This window comes from Tachypleus tridentatus, chromosome 1 (assembly GCF_004210375.1).
Source record: "Tachypleus tridentatus isolate NWPU-2018 chromosome 1, ASM421037v1, whole genome shotgun sequence".
NCBI lineage: Eukaryota > Metazoa > Arthropoda > Merostomata > Xiphosura > Limulidae > Tachypleus > Tachypleus tridentatus.
Window position 1 is genome coordinate 134,007,122 of NC_134825.1, and position 18,953 is coordinate 134,026,074.

Sequence of the window (18,953 nt, forward strand, 5' to 3'; positions counted from 1 at the left end):
CCCAGCGTACAATTCCACATGCTCCTGAGTGTTGGTTGATCAACTCCATAGACATAATAGCTCTGCTTTTCAAAATAAGGTATCAAGGTCACCCATTGCACTGTCTTTGATGATGCAGTCTTCTGGACTCTCCATTGTATTTTTCCTGCCTTTCTTCCAGTAGAGTAAGGAGTCCTAGCCACTGGGGTAGAGAACCATGGAAGCCTGTCCTCCTCAGCAAAGTACAATACCACTCACTTGGAGTAGAACATTGCCATTCTGTAGGTGTCAATGGCATATAGCAGTTTGTACCTAAGACCTGATGCACAATTGCAGATACCACCATGTTCTGGTTGTAGCACTGTGCCATATAGATATATTTATATCTGGCAGATTGGTTTTTCCCACCATGGCATTCCCCCTTTCACCATCCTCAAAATGTGCATTCTTGGTAGGTCATTTGTTTGGTTGGAGATGGCCTGGTCTCAATTAGAACCATGTAAATAGCACGATGTCTTTCCTTTTGCAGATCTAATGTACAGTTCCTGATGCTGCCGAGTTTTAGTTTAAACACCCCCCCCATATCATGACTATATGTATATCTTTTGCAGTTTGTCCCTCAGGATGAGGTGTTCCTCTTACCTATCATTCTCTGAATGTGGTTCTCTGAGGTCATGTGTTGGTTGGAGATGGTCCAGCAAAGTAAATCTTCATGTGTGTTCTGGCCAGTATCTCTCCTTCTACCATGGACTTGATGAAATATGCTCAGTGCTGCCAAGTTTTGGTCTAGAGATTTTATCACACTGGAGCTTTCTTCCTTCCTAATATCTGCTGGATGTCAGTTTGGGGTGAATCAGGTGCTTGGGTTATAAATGCATGCAAGTAGAGATGGATTTTTTCTTCTCTACCAACTCCCATTTTGTAGTGAAGAGGTAGGTAATCCTCAGCCTACTGTGAAACTGATGTACAATTTCAGATACCCTTAGGCATTGTATAAGGTAAAACTACAACTACACTCCATTGCATTATAGCCACTTAAAAATCCAGGGTCCCATTAATCAGTAAGGCATATGATGGAATTCCACTTTTTCTGCCTTTTATGTTAACAACACAAATTATACCTGGATCATGTGTGCAGTTTCCTGTTGTAATGTGATATTTTTTATTTTGGTTTCACACCTTATGACCTTTCTTTGGACACTGCCTAAAGGAGGATCACTTTTTTTCACTGGCCCTTCACTAGTTATCTGTGGGATAACTATTTTGTTAGCTATTTAGTGAGAGGATGTAAGATATCAGATGTAAACATTTTCCTAAGTTGAAAATGTATTTCTGATAGTTTCTTTCCTCCTCTCACATTTTCCACCCAGCCTCCCCACTTATGGTTATATGTGGTGTAGGTCTTCTCACAAGTTTCAAAGTGATTAATGAGTGCATATGTGGAGAGGGCACTAGTTATGATAGGGGTTGTGTTTCTGTTCATGGAGAGTTGCTGAATAATCATTTTTATTTGAGTACACAAAAGTAGGAGATGGAAGGCTAGTGACAAGCATAAAATATTATGCCTTCTGAGGGCATTACTAACCAAGGAAAGCTATCTTGTGAGAGGAAATAAGTATCTATTGAAAATTAATTTTCAGTTTAGTAAAATGTTAACTTTTGATATATTGGGAAAAATTAGAAGTTATATAAACTATTGTTATAGCATGTTATTTATCTAATGTTTTCTTTAACTCGTAAACCATATTCTAGAAAATGTAAAATGGTTAATACAGTGATTAGATATAACAATTTTGAAGCATTACTACATTGTCACCATTGTAAAAGGCTCTGTCATCTAGCTTTCATGTTCAGAGTACCTGCATGCTTTCTGTAGTCCATCATCTAGCATGTCTGAACGGCAGTTTCCCAATGCACATTTCATCAGTCTCATTGTTAAGAAATCTTTAAGCACTACATCCAGCTATGAATATCTATTTTATTCAACAGTCACTTGACGTTTCTGACAGTTGAAATAATTGTATGACTTGAAGCTTTATTTTGGTGAATCCATTAACTGTGTTTAAAGAAAAGATTTATCTTGATTATGCTGCATACTGTTGCATAGAGCAATTGACAGTTTTTGTCACTAACCTTTATGCTTATGGATTCTCACCTGTTAAATCAATTGGCAAATGTGAAACTTATGTTACCCTATTGAATTACATAACACACAGGCTGCTTGCAAGTATATCTCATGAAAACTTATTATCTTTCTTTAATTTACCTATTATAATCTACAGTTTTTACATTTTAACTACTTTTACAATAATAAATAAAATACACACATGAAGAACAAAAAATACAGTACTTATCTGGATTTCTTTTTTCTTTTTTTTTTTAAATAAAAAATAAAGTTTGACTGGGAGTGAAATAGACAATTTTCTGTACAGAGAATAAGTAAGAGTGTCATTTAATAGATCAAACCTCTGGCTTTCTATTATTTATAAATAATATAGTATTAAATGGCAGAGAACTATTGGCAGTTTGAGAAAGAAAGGATGGGGACATAAAGGATCTAGTTTTCTACTTTATGGCTCTCTAACCAAATGGTATAAAAAGCTATAAAACTTATGTAACTTGCATTAAATTTCCAAGTTCTTGGAGAAATAAATAAATCAAAGAAGAGGTAATACCTAGAGAGCAAATGTCATAACTGTATCTCAGGATGGCTGGTATGGGTATTAACACTCACTAATAAAGAAGCAAACAACGTTTTGACCTTAAGACAACTTAAGAAGGTTAAAACGTTGTTCTCTGCTTTATTAGTAAAAATATTAATACCCAAACTAACCATTCTGAAATATACTTCAAGTGGGTTCCTTATCATCACAAAATGTCACAACTCTCACACTATAGAAAAATAGAGAATTTTTGTTAGATATTGCCTTATAAAACTAAGAACCTAAAACTTAAATAGTGTCAATGCCACCCTACCCGAGTGCCCCGGTGGAAGCTGGATCAGGCAAACTGCTCTACTTTCACTGCTCTCACAAAACTTGATCCTGCCATCGTGAGTCGCCATCAATAGACGACTGTGTGGCAGCGGTAACTGACTGTATTATACAAGCAGCTGCTCAATGTATTCCTAAACCCTCGACACGTTTTCCAAGATATCATCGTCCATGGTGGAATCCTGCCTGCCACATGGCACGGAAGGCTCAAAAACGGGTCTGGGATACATTCCGTAGATATCCCACACTTTCGAACCTCATCACTCTCCGACTGGCCCGTGCACATACTAGGTGGGTAAGACATCAAAGCCAGAAGGAATCTTGGATTAAGTTCACAACTAGCATATCTTCTACCATCAGTTCCAAGGTCATATGGGACAAGATTTGAAAGGTCAGTGGGCACTACAATTCTGTCCCCCTCTCTGATGGTCAAGAGGTAGCTGATGTCCAGAGCATCACTAATACTCTAGGTGAAAGCTTTTGCTGGGTGTTTAGCACTTCTGCTTGTTCCTCCACCTTCTTGGCCATCAAGACTCGGGCAGAGCGTTCACCTCTTTCCTTTTGAACTGACTGTCTCTTTGACTATAATTGTCCCTTTACACTGGTGGAACTGAAAATGGCCCTTTATCGGTCTTGCAGTACATCTATTGGAACTGATGATGTACACTATGACATGCTGCGCTAACTCTCTCCTGCTTCTCTTGATATTCTTCTCACTGTTTTTAACCAGATCTGGCAGGAGAATGTTTTACCTAATGCCTGGCACCAGGCTATTATCTTACCTTTCTCGAAGCCTGGGAAAGATCCCAAGATTCCTTCAAACTACAGTCCAATTGCTTTAACGAGCTGTCTCTGTAAGACCTTAGAGAGGATGGTTAATGCTGATCTTGTTGGTTCCTCAAGTCGAACAACCTCCTCTCGCCCACCCAGTGTGGGTTCTGATGACAGCACTCCACCATGGACCACCTTATTCAACTTGAACCATCAATCAGAGAAGTCTTTCTCAAACAACAACATCTCGTATCAATATTCATTGACATTGAGAAGGCTGGTGGCACAACATGATGAAGGTATGGCATTTTGCGAGACCTCCATATATATGGTTTACGTGGCCATTTACCCACATTTATTAAAAAATTGTTAATGGACAGGAGATTCCAAGTTCGTGTGGGTTTGACACTTTCCCGTTTTTTCTACAGGAACTTGGAGTCCCTCAGTGCTGTGTTTTGAGTGTCACATTTGTCAAGATAAAGATAAATGCCATCACTGAACAACTCCCTCTCACTGTTGCAAATGGGCACTATGTCGACAACTTTCATATCTCGTGTCAGTTGTCGAACATTTTGATATATAGAGCAGCAACTACAAACTGCCTTCAATCGTACTGAAGTGGACCATGGCAAAGGCTTTAATTTCTCTCTCTCTAAAATCTTTTGCTGCCAACAGGGTATTCACCCTGATCCTGAACTCCGTATCAGTGAAGTTTCGCTATCGGTGGCTTCTGAGACCAAGTTCTTGGGGCTTATCTTTGACCGTAAGCTGACCTTTATACCACACTTAAAGCAGCTACGGGTCAAATGCACAAGACCACTGGACATCCTCCATGTCCTCTCTACCACCAGTTGGGGAGCGGATCGATGTTCTGTGTTAAAAATATATTGTTCTCTTATTCGAATGAAACTCGACTGTGGATCAATGGTCTATGGCTCTGCCAGACTCTCAGCGTTAATGATGCTGGACCCCAATCATCATCAAGGACTTCAACTCTGCACTGGGACTTTCCACACCTCCCCAGTTCAAAGTTTATACTTATAATCTCACAAACCTTCTCTGCACCTTCACCGTTTGCAACTGTTATTACTATATTCTTCGAAACTTCATTCCTTACCAAAGCATCCCACCTGGGAATGTGTTTTCCTTCCTAAGTGGGCCATACTTTTTCAGAACAGACGATCTGCCATTGCTCCTTTTGGCCTTCACATCCAGGCGCAATTGAATGAATTGTGTCTGTCCTTGGATAACGTTACAGAATCCACTGGTCAGCTCATCCCACCATGGCTTATTACAGTCCCCAAATGTGACCTTTCTTTATGTCATCTGAGAAAAGCAGATACTCCCGATTAGAAGTACCGTCTTTTATTTACTGAACATCTTTTGAACAATCTTTCCATTCCAATTTATACGGATGATTCCAAATCAGGTAACTCTGTGGGCTCTGCTATGGTTTGTTGTGGTTTGGTGGTTGTGCGCAGAATCCCCTCTACAGCTTCTGTGTTCACTGCTGAACTGTACACCATATCTCTTGACCTGGATCATATTGAAGCTAAGCAGTACTCCAACTGCACTATTTATACTGACTTGATTAGTTCTCTACTAGCCCTAGAATTGCTTCATGTTGGCTCACACCCTATTCTCGCTGATATTCAAAACCGACTGGCCCATTTCTCATTAACATCTACTTCTATCCATTTTTTGTGGATACCAGGCCACATTGGTATTCGCGGGAATGAGCTTGCTGACACGGCAGCTAAACCTATCTGCTCTGGCACTATCACCACTGTGCCTATTCCGTACATGGGCTATGGTCCTGTATTCAAGGCTCGGCTTTTTGCCAGCTGGCAGTCTACTTGGAGTGAGCAACGCAACAACAAGCTTTTCCAAATAAAACCCTATATTGGGCTTTGGCCATCTAGCTTCCATAAGGTTCGGATGGAGGAAGTTGTTCTAACTAGACTACGCATTGGTCACAGTTTTTTAACTCATCGTTTTTTTTTTATCGTTACGACTCTCAATGACAGCACTATTTTAAACATGTTCTGTCTCAAGGTTTGTCCATAACATTGGACAGTGTTATTGGTGACAGTGAAGCTGTCCACCTTGATAAAGTTTTTAGTTTTTTAATGACCATTAATTTTTTTTTATGTCATTTAAGTGTTTGATATTTATTCATTACACCTTTATAATTGTGGTTCCCTTTTAAGAGTATTACTCTCTCTAGTTCAATTTGAAATTGGAAAATGGCCAGAACATTAAATAACTCGACACCAGGACTGAAAAGACCAACTTCAGGTGACTAACGCTGCTGTTTGAACTATCCGTTTGAACAACCCGTTAGTCGTCCTGGCAAGTTATTATTATAGTTTTGCTGCCTGTCTTTTAACACTTTTATTACTTTACCTTTTGTTACTGGCCATATTGATACATAACCCAGAACTAGGACTGGAAAGACCAACTTCAGGTGACTGACGGTGGTTCTTGTACTTACCTGTTAGTCTTCCTGGCGGGTTATGATCATTACCATTATGCTACAGAAAGTCCTTTGCAACTTTGTAGACTGGATGTCAACATTGGTTTTATGCCATTTTATGTTTTTAATTGCTGTTTTGTTTTTACCTTCATTTCCTTTTACGAATTTTACTACATTTACTTTACTTTTACCTTTTTACCAGACATGTGGCTAATTATTATTATGATTTTGCTACATGTCTTTTAAATCTTTTATTACTTTACCTTTTGATAATGGCTGTTATGACACATAAACCAGAACAAGGAGTGGAAAGGCCAACTTCAGGTGATTGATGGTGGTTCTTGTACTTACCTGTTAGTCTTCCTGGTGGGTTATGATCATTACCATTATGCTAGAGAAAGTCCTTTACAACTTCTTTTACTCTGCTTTCTCTCTTTACATTGGTGTCAACATTGGTTTTATGCTTTTTCTGTTTTTCTATACTGTTTTGTATTACCTTCATTTCCTTTTATGTATTTTACTACATTTAATTTATTTTTACTTTTTTACCGGACGTTTGGTGCAGATAGCCTAGCTGCTTTGTGCCATAAAACACTAAATCAACCAACCAACCAGCAATACATTTATCTATAAATATATTGAGTGCTCTGTGAATAAAGTGATGTTCAAGTTGAGTTTAAAAATAGTTCATCTGAAAATTGTCACATTTCATTTTTGTAATGTCTTAAAACATTGTTAAATAAACTTCAAAAATTGTTTTCAGGAAAACTGTTTTACCTACCATTTTCTCTATTCTAACTTTGTACAAGGTTATTCAATTTGATTGACCTCATAACCACCATAAAAAAATATATCAAAAGTGTTAAAAAAGCACATGTATTCTTGAAACAACGCTCAAGACCTTCTTTCTTAATAATGTCGTAAAGTATTTTTATGTGTTCTTCAGAAGTCTTTTTATCCTTGTTTTCAGTTGGTAATATATATATAGTCAAAGCTGTCAAACCTCTTAACATGTAACTACATTCATTTGTCATAAATAGCTTTGAACTCTTAATAGTATGCATTTTTTTTATATTTTATTTTTATTTTTTAAGCTCAATATTTAAATTGTATTAAATAATTGTAATCCTCAATCAACAGCTGTACATCCACGTGAATCAGATCGTACCATATAACTTTTTTTTTAACTGTTTACAGATCCTTTCGACCAGAATCACAACCTAGGGTCAGGTGTCTCCAGAAAGAGTAAGTATTGTTGTTATGTTCAAAACTTGCAAATTCTGTGAATTACTTTTACATTCACATGTAATACAGTAAGATATTAAAGGTACAACTCCATTACATGAAAGTCAAGTTTCACTAAAGCTGTTTTATAAATGGTAGTACGAATAATTTACATAGTATACCTCATATTTTTATGGAGCATTAAATACTTTAAAGTATGATCACTTCTATGTAAATTAGTTCAAATGCCCCAAAGTGTGTAAAAATCATAATTTTACCTCTTTAGTCACTTCCAAATGACATACAGCTTCTCTGTGAATTAGTTTGTGATTGTAATATACTTGGATATGTAGAAATTACCAAAGTTGTATTGCATACTGTTAATCTTGTGAATGTTAGTTTACAAATTGTCACTAGGTGATACTGATGTGTTTTGTTAGTAAATACAATTGAACCAAATTAATAACTGAAGATGTCTATTTCAGGAAATTTCATATTTCTCAAACTGAAATAAAAAAAACATAAGTTTTTTCTTAAACGTTCTTAATTTTTTGGTGTATTAAATATAGAATAACTTACTGTGTCATTCATACTATATTACTTTTCAGGTAGTAAAAAAATATATATTACAACCAATGATAAAAAATCAAATCATTATAAAACAACAAATATTAGAAGTGTATTAAAAAATAATGTTCCTTAGTGCACCTAGAATAATGGTAGCAAGTGACATATAGCTAATTTGTTGGCTATATATATATATATGTGTGTGTGTGTGTGTGTGTGTGTTGTCATTTTGTTTCAGTGTTTTCTCTGTTAAGCTATACTGCAACAAAAAAATCATAATGATGATGCTGCTTATTGTTATCAGACATTTTACAAAATACAAAATTATCAAAAAGGGATGTAACATAAATGCAGATATAGGCTTATTGTATTTTCATCATTGTATAAATTTATGTTCTGTAGTTTTCAGTGTATCATATATATGCTACAATATGATTCTATTCTTTATTAATTAAAGAATTATGTGGTAATATTTGGTGACAACATTAAAATAAATATGAAGGCTGATAAAAATAGCAGTACACTTCCTTTTCATTCCCACTACTCAATTACATTCAGAAGGTTCTTGTTCTCAAGGTCAACTCCACCTTATTTCTATATAGGTGTTAGTTAAAGTATTTTTTACTACATGTTACTATTTACAAAATTGAATCTCAGTAATGCAAAATACTGTTTAGCAATGTATTATAAAGCAGGTATATGAACTTTCATTGCATTAATCAAAATCAGAAATGTGCTCTAAATTAATAGTGTGATATAACTCTTCTGGATGTGTTGTAATTACAAAAAACATTCATTTATAGTTTCAGCAAACACTTTTCCAGTCACCTAAACACAATTTGAAAATATAATAGGCCTGTAATTAAGACTTTAAAGAAGTCAGTTTCTTATTAAAAGATATGATAGGCTAATAGTAAAGATTTACAGCAATGTTCATTAGCAGTAAAATCAATATTGTCAATGATTGTTTTAACAGGTAAACTAAAGGCCAAAACATCATGTATAAGTCAGGAATCACTGCATCCTGCAGCTTTGGTGCTGGATTTCTTCCTCAAGCATTCTTAAATGTCGACATCACACAAAAGGTCAGAGACAACACCAGGTTACATAAACATACTTGCTGCTTTAACTTCATGTACAATATATAATACATTCCAAGTCCACTTGGAATCAAGATCAGTATGTAACGCATACTATTCTATTTATTCTATTATAGATTCTATTATATTTATTGCACTATTTTCAAAAACATCAAATTTCAAGACCCCTCTGTGTGGATTCCTTTATGTGGTGAGGGGACCTCTCAGGGAAGGTTCTGTTCTTTCAGTTTACCTCCTCTGGGATCTGAACATCCACCCACATGTTTGCCATGTGTGATGGCTCGTGAAGGAGAGGAGAGGATCCTGATGGTTGAGGGGTCCAACCCTAACACACCACTTTGACCTTGAATTCCTGCAGCCTTGGTGTTCCCCCTCCCTAGGGTCAATCAGCTGGTCAACTTGGGTGACAGTCAACCAAGTACCAGTGTTGGATGTTCTCAGCAGGTGTTACGGACACTGTATCTGATGCTGTTGTTTGGGTATAGTGCTCATGAAACCCTGGTATTGCTGCAGTATCCTTGTTTGGCATTGTAATGCATCCCCTCCTAGGGCTCCGTGGTGGGTAGGGTCAGTGGGCACCAAAATATTCTTTTTTTTATTATAGATCCTTCAAATAAAAACTTAAATAAAATGGTGAAAAACAGCCTATAGCCAAATGGCCATGTCTTGAAGATTCTGAGCAGCAATCTTCAACATCTATAACACCTGTACATCATATTTTTATACTACATTCTCTTTTAGACAAATCTTTAAGGCAGATGTCTCCCTTTTTCATTCAGAAGGGATTAGAGGGACTTGCTGGCTCTCCAAAGTCAGTAAAGAAGCTTCACTCTGGTGATATATTTGTGGAAACATCCACATCTCAACACAATGAACTCCTCTTGCATTCAAAAGTGATTGGGGACATACCTATTGAGGTTATATCTCATGCTACTTTGAATTTGTCACAATGAGTTATTGTTGAGAGGGATTTGAAAAACATCCCTGAGTCAGAGATTCTTGCTGGTTTCTCCACCCAAGGAATTTCTGCAGTGAGGCATATCTCCACTCCCAAAGATGGAATTATGATGCTGCCCAGTGTCCTCATTCTGACATTTATATCACTGCATCCACCTGCCACCATCAATGCAGGTTATCTTAATTGCAAGGTACAGCCATACATTCCAAACCTTCTCAGATGTTTCCAGTGTCAGCAGTTCAGTTACTCGAAGACATCATGTCGTGGTTCCTTGGTGTGTGTTCTTTGCAGTGGCAAGGACCACAGTGTGAAACAGACTCTCATTGCATCAATTGCAACAGTTCTCACCCATTCTACTTTCATTCTTGTTTTAAATGGTTGAAAGAAAGTTGCTGTCCACTACTTCATTTTAGACATATGCTACTGCACTTTATTCCATTACTACAGAGGGAGTGCAGATGGATCTCTTTGTGCCTCCAAAAGAATCATTCTCAAACCAAATGAAAAGTTTTTTCACCTCCATGGTTAAAAAAGTTGACAAATCAACATTAACACCCATCTCTATCCTTAACACACATTCCAGCAAACCCCAAGATCCACTTCCTTTGCTTCTGGGTATGGGCATTTTTTCAGGTACATCTTCTTCTCCCACCTCAAAATGCAAAACGATCATTTGTTCATGTCCTCAATTGCTGGAATCCTCTTCCAACAACAAAGACCTGCCAAATCAACCCAGAGTAGGATCCACGGAGGTCGACAGACCTCCCTCGAAAGACAATAAAGAAAAAGACATGATTGTAAATAGAAGGGCTCTCCACCCAGTTCACCCACACATAAATAAAAATGGCCACCTTGATACAATTTAAGTGTCAAGGTTTACATTCTAATTTGGATGACATGAAAGCACTGATTGCTTCCTACCATCCTGTATGTCTTCCCTTACAGGAAACATTTCTGAAACCTGCCAATACAGTCACCCTTCGGCAGTTTTTTTTTTTTTTTTTACAGAAATAGCAGGCTGTGTGATGGACAAGTGCATGGAGAGGTGCCACTGTTGGTTGATCAGCATGTGCGCACCCTTTCTTTGCCACTTGACACCTTCAGAGGCCATAGCCATTCTTGTTTCCTTGGGTCGTACCATCACTGTTTGTTCTCTCTATCTGTTGCCTGAAGAGACCTATAGTCAATCAGACCTTGATGATCTCGTTGAACAATTGCCGTCTCCCTTTTTTAATCCTGGGAGACTTTAATGAATGTCATCCCCTCTGGGAAAGTGCTGATATTAATGGGAAGGGGTCACTCCATAGAGCACATGCTCTCTGATCACAATCTTTCTCTTTTCAATAGAGATTCTTATACTTATTTTTATGCATCTAGTCAGTCCTTTACTGCTATTGATCTCTCAGTTTGTTCACCTTCACCATTCTCCAGTTTTTCATGGAGGATTGACAATAATCTACAAGGCAGTGATCATTTTCCTATAAGTTTGAAAGAGACTGGCCATGGTAGATGCCACCTGACTCTCCTGCCCCGGTGGAAGCTGGATCAAGCAAACTGGTCTTCTTTCACTGCTCTTGCAGAACTTAATCCTTCCATCATCTGTAAACCATAAATAGATGACTGTGTGGCAGCAGTAACTGAGTGTATTATACAGGCAGTTGCTCAGCATGTTCCTAAAACCTCGACATGTTTTCCACGATATCCTCGTCCATGGTGGAATTCTGTCTGCCACGTGGCACAGAAGGCTCAAAAACGGGCCTGGGATACTTTTCGTAGGTATCCCACACTCTCACACCTCATCACTTTCCAGCAGGCCTGTGCACATGTTTGGTGAGTAAGACATCAAAGCCAGATGGATTCTTGAATTATGTTCACAACCAACATATCTTGTACCACCAATTTCAAAATCATAAGGGACAAGATTCGAAAAGTCAATGAGCAATATAATTCTGTCTCCCTCTTGATCTTGCTCTCTAATGGCCAGGAAATAGCTGATACTCTAAGTGAAAGCTTTTGCCAGGTATCTAGCACTTCTGCTTCATCCTCCACCTTTTAGCCATCAAGACTCGGGCAGAGCGATCACTTCTTTCCTTTTGAGCCAATTGTCTCTTTGACTATAATCATCCCTTTACACTGGTGGAACTCAAACTGGCCCTTCATCGCTCTAACAGTACATTAGTTGGACCTTATAATGTACACTGTGAAATACTGCACCATCTATTTCCTGCTTCTCTTACTATTCTTCTGATTGTTTTTAATTGGATCTGGCAGGAAAATGTTTTTTCCTGATGCCTAGTATCAGGCTATTGTCCTACCTTTCTCTAAGCCTGGGAAGAATCCCATCCAGTTGCTTTAACAAGCTGTCTCTGTAAGACCTTATAGAGGATGGTTAATGCTCATCTTGTGTTGTTTCACAAATGAAACAACCTCTTCTTGTTCATCCAGTGTGGGTATAGATGACAGCACTCCACCATGGACCACCTGATTCAACTTGAAACATCAATCAGAGAAGCCTTTCTCAAACCACAACATCTTATATCGACATTCTTTAACGTTGAAAAGGCTTATGATACACGTGGAGGTATGGCATTTTGCGAGACCTCCATTTATATGAATTATATGGTCATTTGCCCTTTTTGTTTAAAACTGTTTAATGGACAGGAGATTCCAAATTCGTATGGGTTCAACACTTTCCCGTTCTTTTTTACAGGAACTTGGAGTCACTCAGGCTGTGTTTTGAGTGTCACACTTTTCAGATATTTGTTTGTCTAAATTTTAAATATTTCATAATTTTCTTTAACCCTCTAACCACAGAAATCCTTTCCTGCACATAGCATAAAGTTTTATTGTCTTATGTTCAAAATTCATCCATATTTTAATAGTATACAAGTTTCAAGTTTTTAACTCTACAAGGCAATAGTAAAGAAAATCCTGAATTTCCCCTAATATGATACACATGACATTTTTCTATAGGCATATTCTCTTCTCTGGTTTATATGAATTATATGGTCATTTGCCCTTTTTGTTTAAAACTGTTTCATGGACAGGAGATTCCAAATTCGTATGGGTTCAACACTTTCCCGTTCTTTTTTACAGGAACTTGGAGTCACTCAGGCTGTGTTTTGAGTGTCACACTTTTCAGATATTTGTTTGTCTAAATTTTAAATATTTCATAATTTTCTTTAACCCTCTAACCACAGAAATCCTTTCCTGCACATAGCATAAAGTTTTATTGTCTTATGTTCAAAATTCATCCATATTTTAATAGTATACAAGTTTCAAGTTTTTAACTCTACAAGGCAATAGTAAAGAAAATCCTGAATTTCCCCTAATATGATACACATGACATTTTTCTATAGGCATATTCTCTTCTCTGGTTTATCCACCATCCCTTGATAAAGTATGAAATTAAATGTAAGTTATTTAGTGTAAAATCATTTCTTAGATACACCATGATTTTTATACCCTTCAAATTTGTTTGGTTACAGACCCCACCTATCACATCCCTTTTTCAGGATTTGTTAATACTTCTCTCTTCATTGAATTATATATTGCCTTTGTATCCAATAAAAAACATGTTGTCTTCTGAACAGTTAAAGAGTCAATGTTACTCAAATACAAGCTTAGTTCCCATGATAAAGTTAATGACTAGCTTGGAAGAATTTGTAACAGCTCTTGTTGCATAGTTATAAAGTCAGAAAAATTGTAAGAGTTAGAGGAAATTGTATACTTTCTACATGTTATTAATCTGTGTTTTTAGATACATTATTTAATTAAATAAACAATATTCAGTGCATTACTACTATTGGTATAAAAAAGTTGGATCAAAGGTGCACATAATAAATTTGGCTCAAAAATACCAGACCCTTAACTATACAATATAGCAAGGCTCTACTACAGTAATGTATAGAATGTAAAAAAAAAAAAAAAAGGTTTAACATAAAACATGTGACCTGACAAATTTCAAAAAATAATACACTTAGAATTGGTAATTGTTCTATCTCAAGGGTTTAAGGGTCTTGTATATTGACAATTGACAGCAAGAAAAAAGGAAGATTGGGTAAGTACTTTATTTCTGGTCTTCATGTTTGTTCTTCATTCATTATTATAAAAGTAATTAAAATGTAAAAATAGGGATCTTTTTAGGTGAGTAAGATTAGATTAGGCTAAATAAATAACAGCATAAAAAAGTTTCACAAGGCAAGCATGTGAGCAGCTCAGAAAAGCATAATGTGAACTACATGGTTCCCCAATTGGTTTACAACTTATGGTGCAAACAGTAACACAATAAAATTTAATTATAAATGTGTGTGTATATATACTGTTACAAGATTGAAGCTACTTAGGATACATGAATGTAGTTTCATGTTACAATTTGAAGTAATTCTGGAATGAAAAAAGTGATAATTGAGATTTATTTAAATTTCTTTTTGGTGATTACAGAGTTGCTCAAATTGACCAATCTCATATAGAGATAGAGTAGAGAAAATGATAAATGCATTATAAAGTTTCACTGAAAAAAATATTTAAAAGGTTTTTGAAAGTACACAAAGGAAATTTTATATTATTGAGATGGAAGAGAAGTATTCTTAATTATAACATGAACATCATTTCACACACATACTGTTCAAAACAAATACTCAGTATAATCATAGACATATCTTTCTTTTAGTTTATGAAAAATACTTAACTATAAAAAATAATTTTTTTTATGTGAAAAACTTATTAACTGAAAGACTGTACTATTTTATGAATATAAAGATAAAGGCACTATATTGAAAGCTAGAAGTATTAACTCTGTAAAAACTTTAAATGCCATACAGAGAGGTTACATGGTTGGTCAAATTAATTGGGCTCGTGTTCAGAGAGTTAATCTATAGACAAGTTGCAAAAGAAGTATTAGGTGGGCTTAATTATTATTACAATCATAATAATAAAGATTGCTATATAATTTGTCTTAAATATAACAAATAACCTTTGTTGCATTATGAAGCACAACTGTTTATTTTAACATTATTATAAGTGTCTTTTATTTATGCAACATTTGTTTTTATGAAACAAGTACGTAGCATAAAATTTAGTGTTAGAGATTAATGTTTATATTAATTCATCATAACTATTTTTTTTTCAGTGCATACTTACATAATGAAGACCTTTATCCGTGCCAGAGAAATGTTTGGTATTCCTCTTGAAAGAGCACCAACTGGCTATGATCATGTCTATGTAAGGGTAAAAAAGTTCTGTAAATGCTAACCATTAATCTCAATCACACCTTTAGAAATTTAAAGAGGTCTAAAAGTCTTGGGTGTTATTACACGCATGAATTTGAAGAAAAATTCATGTGATTCATATCATGGTATTTATATATTATACTGTATTTAGGATTAATAAATGTATTTTGGAGAAACATAAAATTTGCATTTGGAATATATTTGCATAAGTCTGATGTCAAAACTCTAAATAATTGCCCATTATATGTCAACAAACACGTTAACATGTGTATTTTAAAAACTTTTTCATATTTTTAAATGTTATGTAGATTGATGCATATAGGGTGGTTAAAGCATTTCTGAATCTTAATATAAAAAAATGAAGAGATCTTTTTCATTCTTATTTAGGTTTTGTTTAAAAGCATTTTTATGGAAACTAAAAATTATTCTTGAAGATGCAATACTTTTATTTATGCATCCATTTATTTATCTTGTTTCCTTTTGTTGAACAGTTCCCTGAGGAAAACAGGTTTGGTTCATGGTGTTTATATGTTTGTACATGTGCATGAAAGATAAATTACAGACAACTTCCACTTTGATTTTAAATACATTTTGGTGCTAAAGATTGGAAAAAAAAAGTGCCATAAGGAATAAGCACATTGGTATGTGTATATTGATTATTGGTATTTGTATCAAAAAATATGTTTGTTTCTTCACTCTAAGTATAACAAAAAAATTGTATATTCTTATATATAATCAGAATTTTGTAAAACTGTTATCAGTGTTTTAACTACTGTTTCATCAATGCAGTGAAAAGCTAGATTATGAAATACTGGCTATTTCGTTTCCTCAAATTTTCTAAGACTTTCTATGTGTTCAAATTATTTTGTATGCCATAGTTGTCTTTGATTAATTATGAATTTATAAATCAGTAAATCAACTGATTTATAATCATTAACTATTTCATCACAAATTGCTCTTAAGCTGCTCTGTGGTGAATTGGAAGGCCTGTAATGCTAAAAATTGCATTTAGCTATTGTGGGTAAAGTGCAAATAACCCAATTTGTATTTTTGATCTCAATGACAAAACAATATCACAGATTTTGATCAAATATGTTGTACTTAAGAATAAAATAATAAGAGTATGTTGATACAATTAAATATCAATCATCTGCATTTTGTATTATAATAACTTTCTGTTCCCCACTATATCAGTGATAAGTTTATGAACTTACTTTGCTATAATCTAGGGTTAGATTCCCTATAGTGGACAAAGCACAGGTAGTCTGTTAATATTGCATACTTAAAGCAAACAAAACATCAACCTGACTGCCAGTAGCTAATCATATATACATTTCTACTTATAAAAATTAGAATACATTGTTTAGTCAGTGCCTACGAAATAGATAAAAATCAACAATAAAAAAATTTAGATCAATGGACTGACTAGCATCAAAAACATTGTTTTCAAATTCACCCCCAAATAAGGAATGTTCATCTTTTAAATGATTTCACTGTAATTCAGCAATAAACTTGAGGGCTTATAGCATTAAAGTTGTGAGTTCAGTTCCCTGCAATGAGCACAGTGTAAATAGTCTTGTTTTCCAGTTCTGTGCTTAAACACGTACAAAACTCATAACAGTGTTTAGGATTTCAAGTTTATTTACATTTTTGTGTTGCAGATTTTATTAGCAGAATGAATCAAATAACATTTTGCTCAACAAATATGATAGTGTAACTTACTTGCAAAAAAAATTAATTCATTATATATGTACAAGATTACACAAGTGTATTAATGTTGATGCTTGTTGTGTGCTCTTAGATACTCTGAGAAACAGAAAAACACAATATCCATGCTTTCAAACTCTTGAAATTTTCACAAAAAGAGCTGTTACATGGTTGTTTTCAATGTCCATATATAGATAAATAAGCAGCTCAATAATTTTTTAAAGACAATTTAAACCAGTAGTATTAAACAAGAAAGAATTTATGATCATTTAATGCATTTTTATCCTTCGTATCTGTAGTCGTAATGAAATGAAGCTTCTGACAATAGCACTGAAGAAGTGTTGAGGATATCCCATCCATCAAGCAAAATCTAAATTGCCAAATTTAAACAAGTTGACCATTATGGAAAATCAAAACAAGGGTGTGGAAGTGAGCACTTAAACCCACATTGTCTCACCTCCTAAATATTCATGAATGTCTGTAGATTTATTGGAATTATGAGGATATTTAAGTGGTTTTAGGATAGCATGAGGGCTGTTGGTAATCAATGCTTTTCCATCCACTAAACTAAAATTAAAACAAGAAAAAGCAAAACTAGACCTTATCATTTAAACTTGTGAAGCTTTTCCTTGAATTTTCTGCATCCATCACATCTAAATCAAAAGCATTCCATCTGTCAGCCACTCTGATAGGAAAAAAAAAATGTCTAAGCTGAGATGATGCCTACCCTGCTAAAATTTGTGTGCTGTTGTCCAATCTTTGTTTTACTTGAAAAATAAATAACTCTACAACCTAAAGATCATCAATTTGTCCATCTTGCATTTTTATGTATACATAATGTGAAAAAAAGTTTTCAAACTACTTAATTTATTAGAGATGAAATGTGATGTCAGTGGTCCCATGGTTAAGTAGTAGATATTCATTGAATAAGTTTAGAGATACTAATAATAATGACAACCAGTCAGCCACATGCACAGCCTTCATGACTACTCTTTCAACTAGCTGATTTTTAAGCTTCAGGTTTATAACACCAACACAGATGAAAGTGTGGCTTGGTTACTAGTAGGTCACACCTGATTTCTAAACAGTCTTATGAATACAGAAAAAAGTATTGATGACATGAGATTACATGTTTTTAAATATATTAATAGAGTATTAGTTTATTAATGTTTTTTTGTAGCTCTTCATGAATGAATAAAATTTTTGTAACTCTTCGTATTTATGAAATACAAAAAAGTGATTCATCAGCACTCAGTTTCCTTAATATCTTAGATACTTTAGTCCAATTCCTTCTAACTTTTGTGTTTTCAAGAGAAAAAAATTTCATAATGTTAACTTGTCTACACATGACAACCTCTCCATTGCAGGTATTATCCTAGTAACCCTTGAACCCTTTTCAATAATTAATGTCCTTGTTAAGGTAAAGAAACCAAAACTGTACACATTACTCCAGTCGAGGCTTAGCCACTGATTTTTCACAATTAAATTATAACTTCTGTAGACTTGTATTCAATATTTCTGTTACTACAACCTAAAATCTTATTTGTCATACCACTAGGAATGGCAACTGCTTGATTGCTTAAGAAACTGATCAGTCTAAATACTAACCTGTTTTTGTACCATAATACTATCAAGTTTGTTCTGATCTACAGGCGATGTTTTTAAATACTATTATTACATTTTTCTTGCTTTCATATTCTGCAGCTTATGAGTATGTGTGATAAATTGTTAAAAATCTCAAGTATCAACTGACAAGTTTTGGAAATGTGAAGCATTAATATTATTCCAATATTCACGTAGGGTCATTCGATGTCAAATCATCCAGGGGGCTGCAGGTGATCCCTACAGAATGCCTTGAAAAAAATCATGTCCTCATCTACCCATATAATGAAACATTGCCAAAGATTAGATCAATATCTCTAATAGTTTCTAACTTACAGCCCTGTA

General features: G+C 35.0%; 1 protein-coding gene across 3 annotated transcripts in view; it reads left to right on the forward strand.

Moving 5' to 3' along the window:
- LOC143224752 (terminal uridylyltransferase 7-like) overlaps positions 1 to 18,953 on the forward strand; it is a 151,415-nt gene that overhangs the window by 125,251 nt on the left and 7,211 nt on the right. For 2 of the 3 annotated variants that reach the window (XR_013013431.1, XM_076453026.1), the window contains exons 22-23: positions 7,417 to 7,464; positions 15,200 to 15,291. Coding sequence is in view for 1 of the 3 variants with exons in the window: in XM_076453026.1 (XP_076309141.1) it covers positions 7,417 to 7,464; positions 15,200 to 15,291 (140 nt within the window). In the remaining 2 variants the exon portion in view is untranslated. Of the gene's footprint in view, positions 1 to 7,416; positions 7,465 to 8,986; positions 9,096 to 15,199; positions 15,292 to 18,953 lie in introns of all 3 variants that reach the window. The other variant, XR_013013432.1, reaches the window with a different exon arrangement.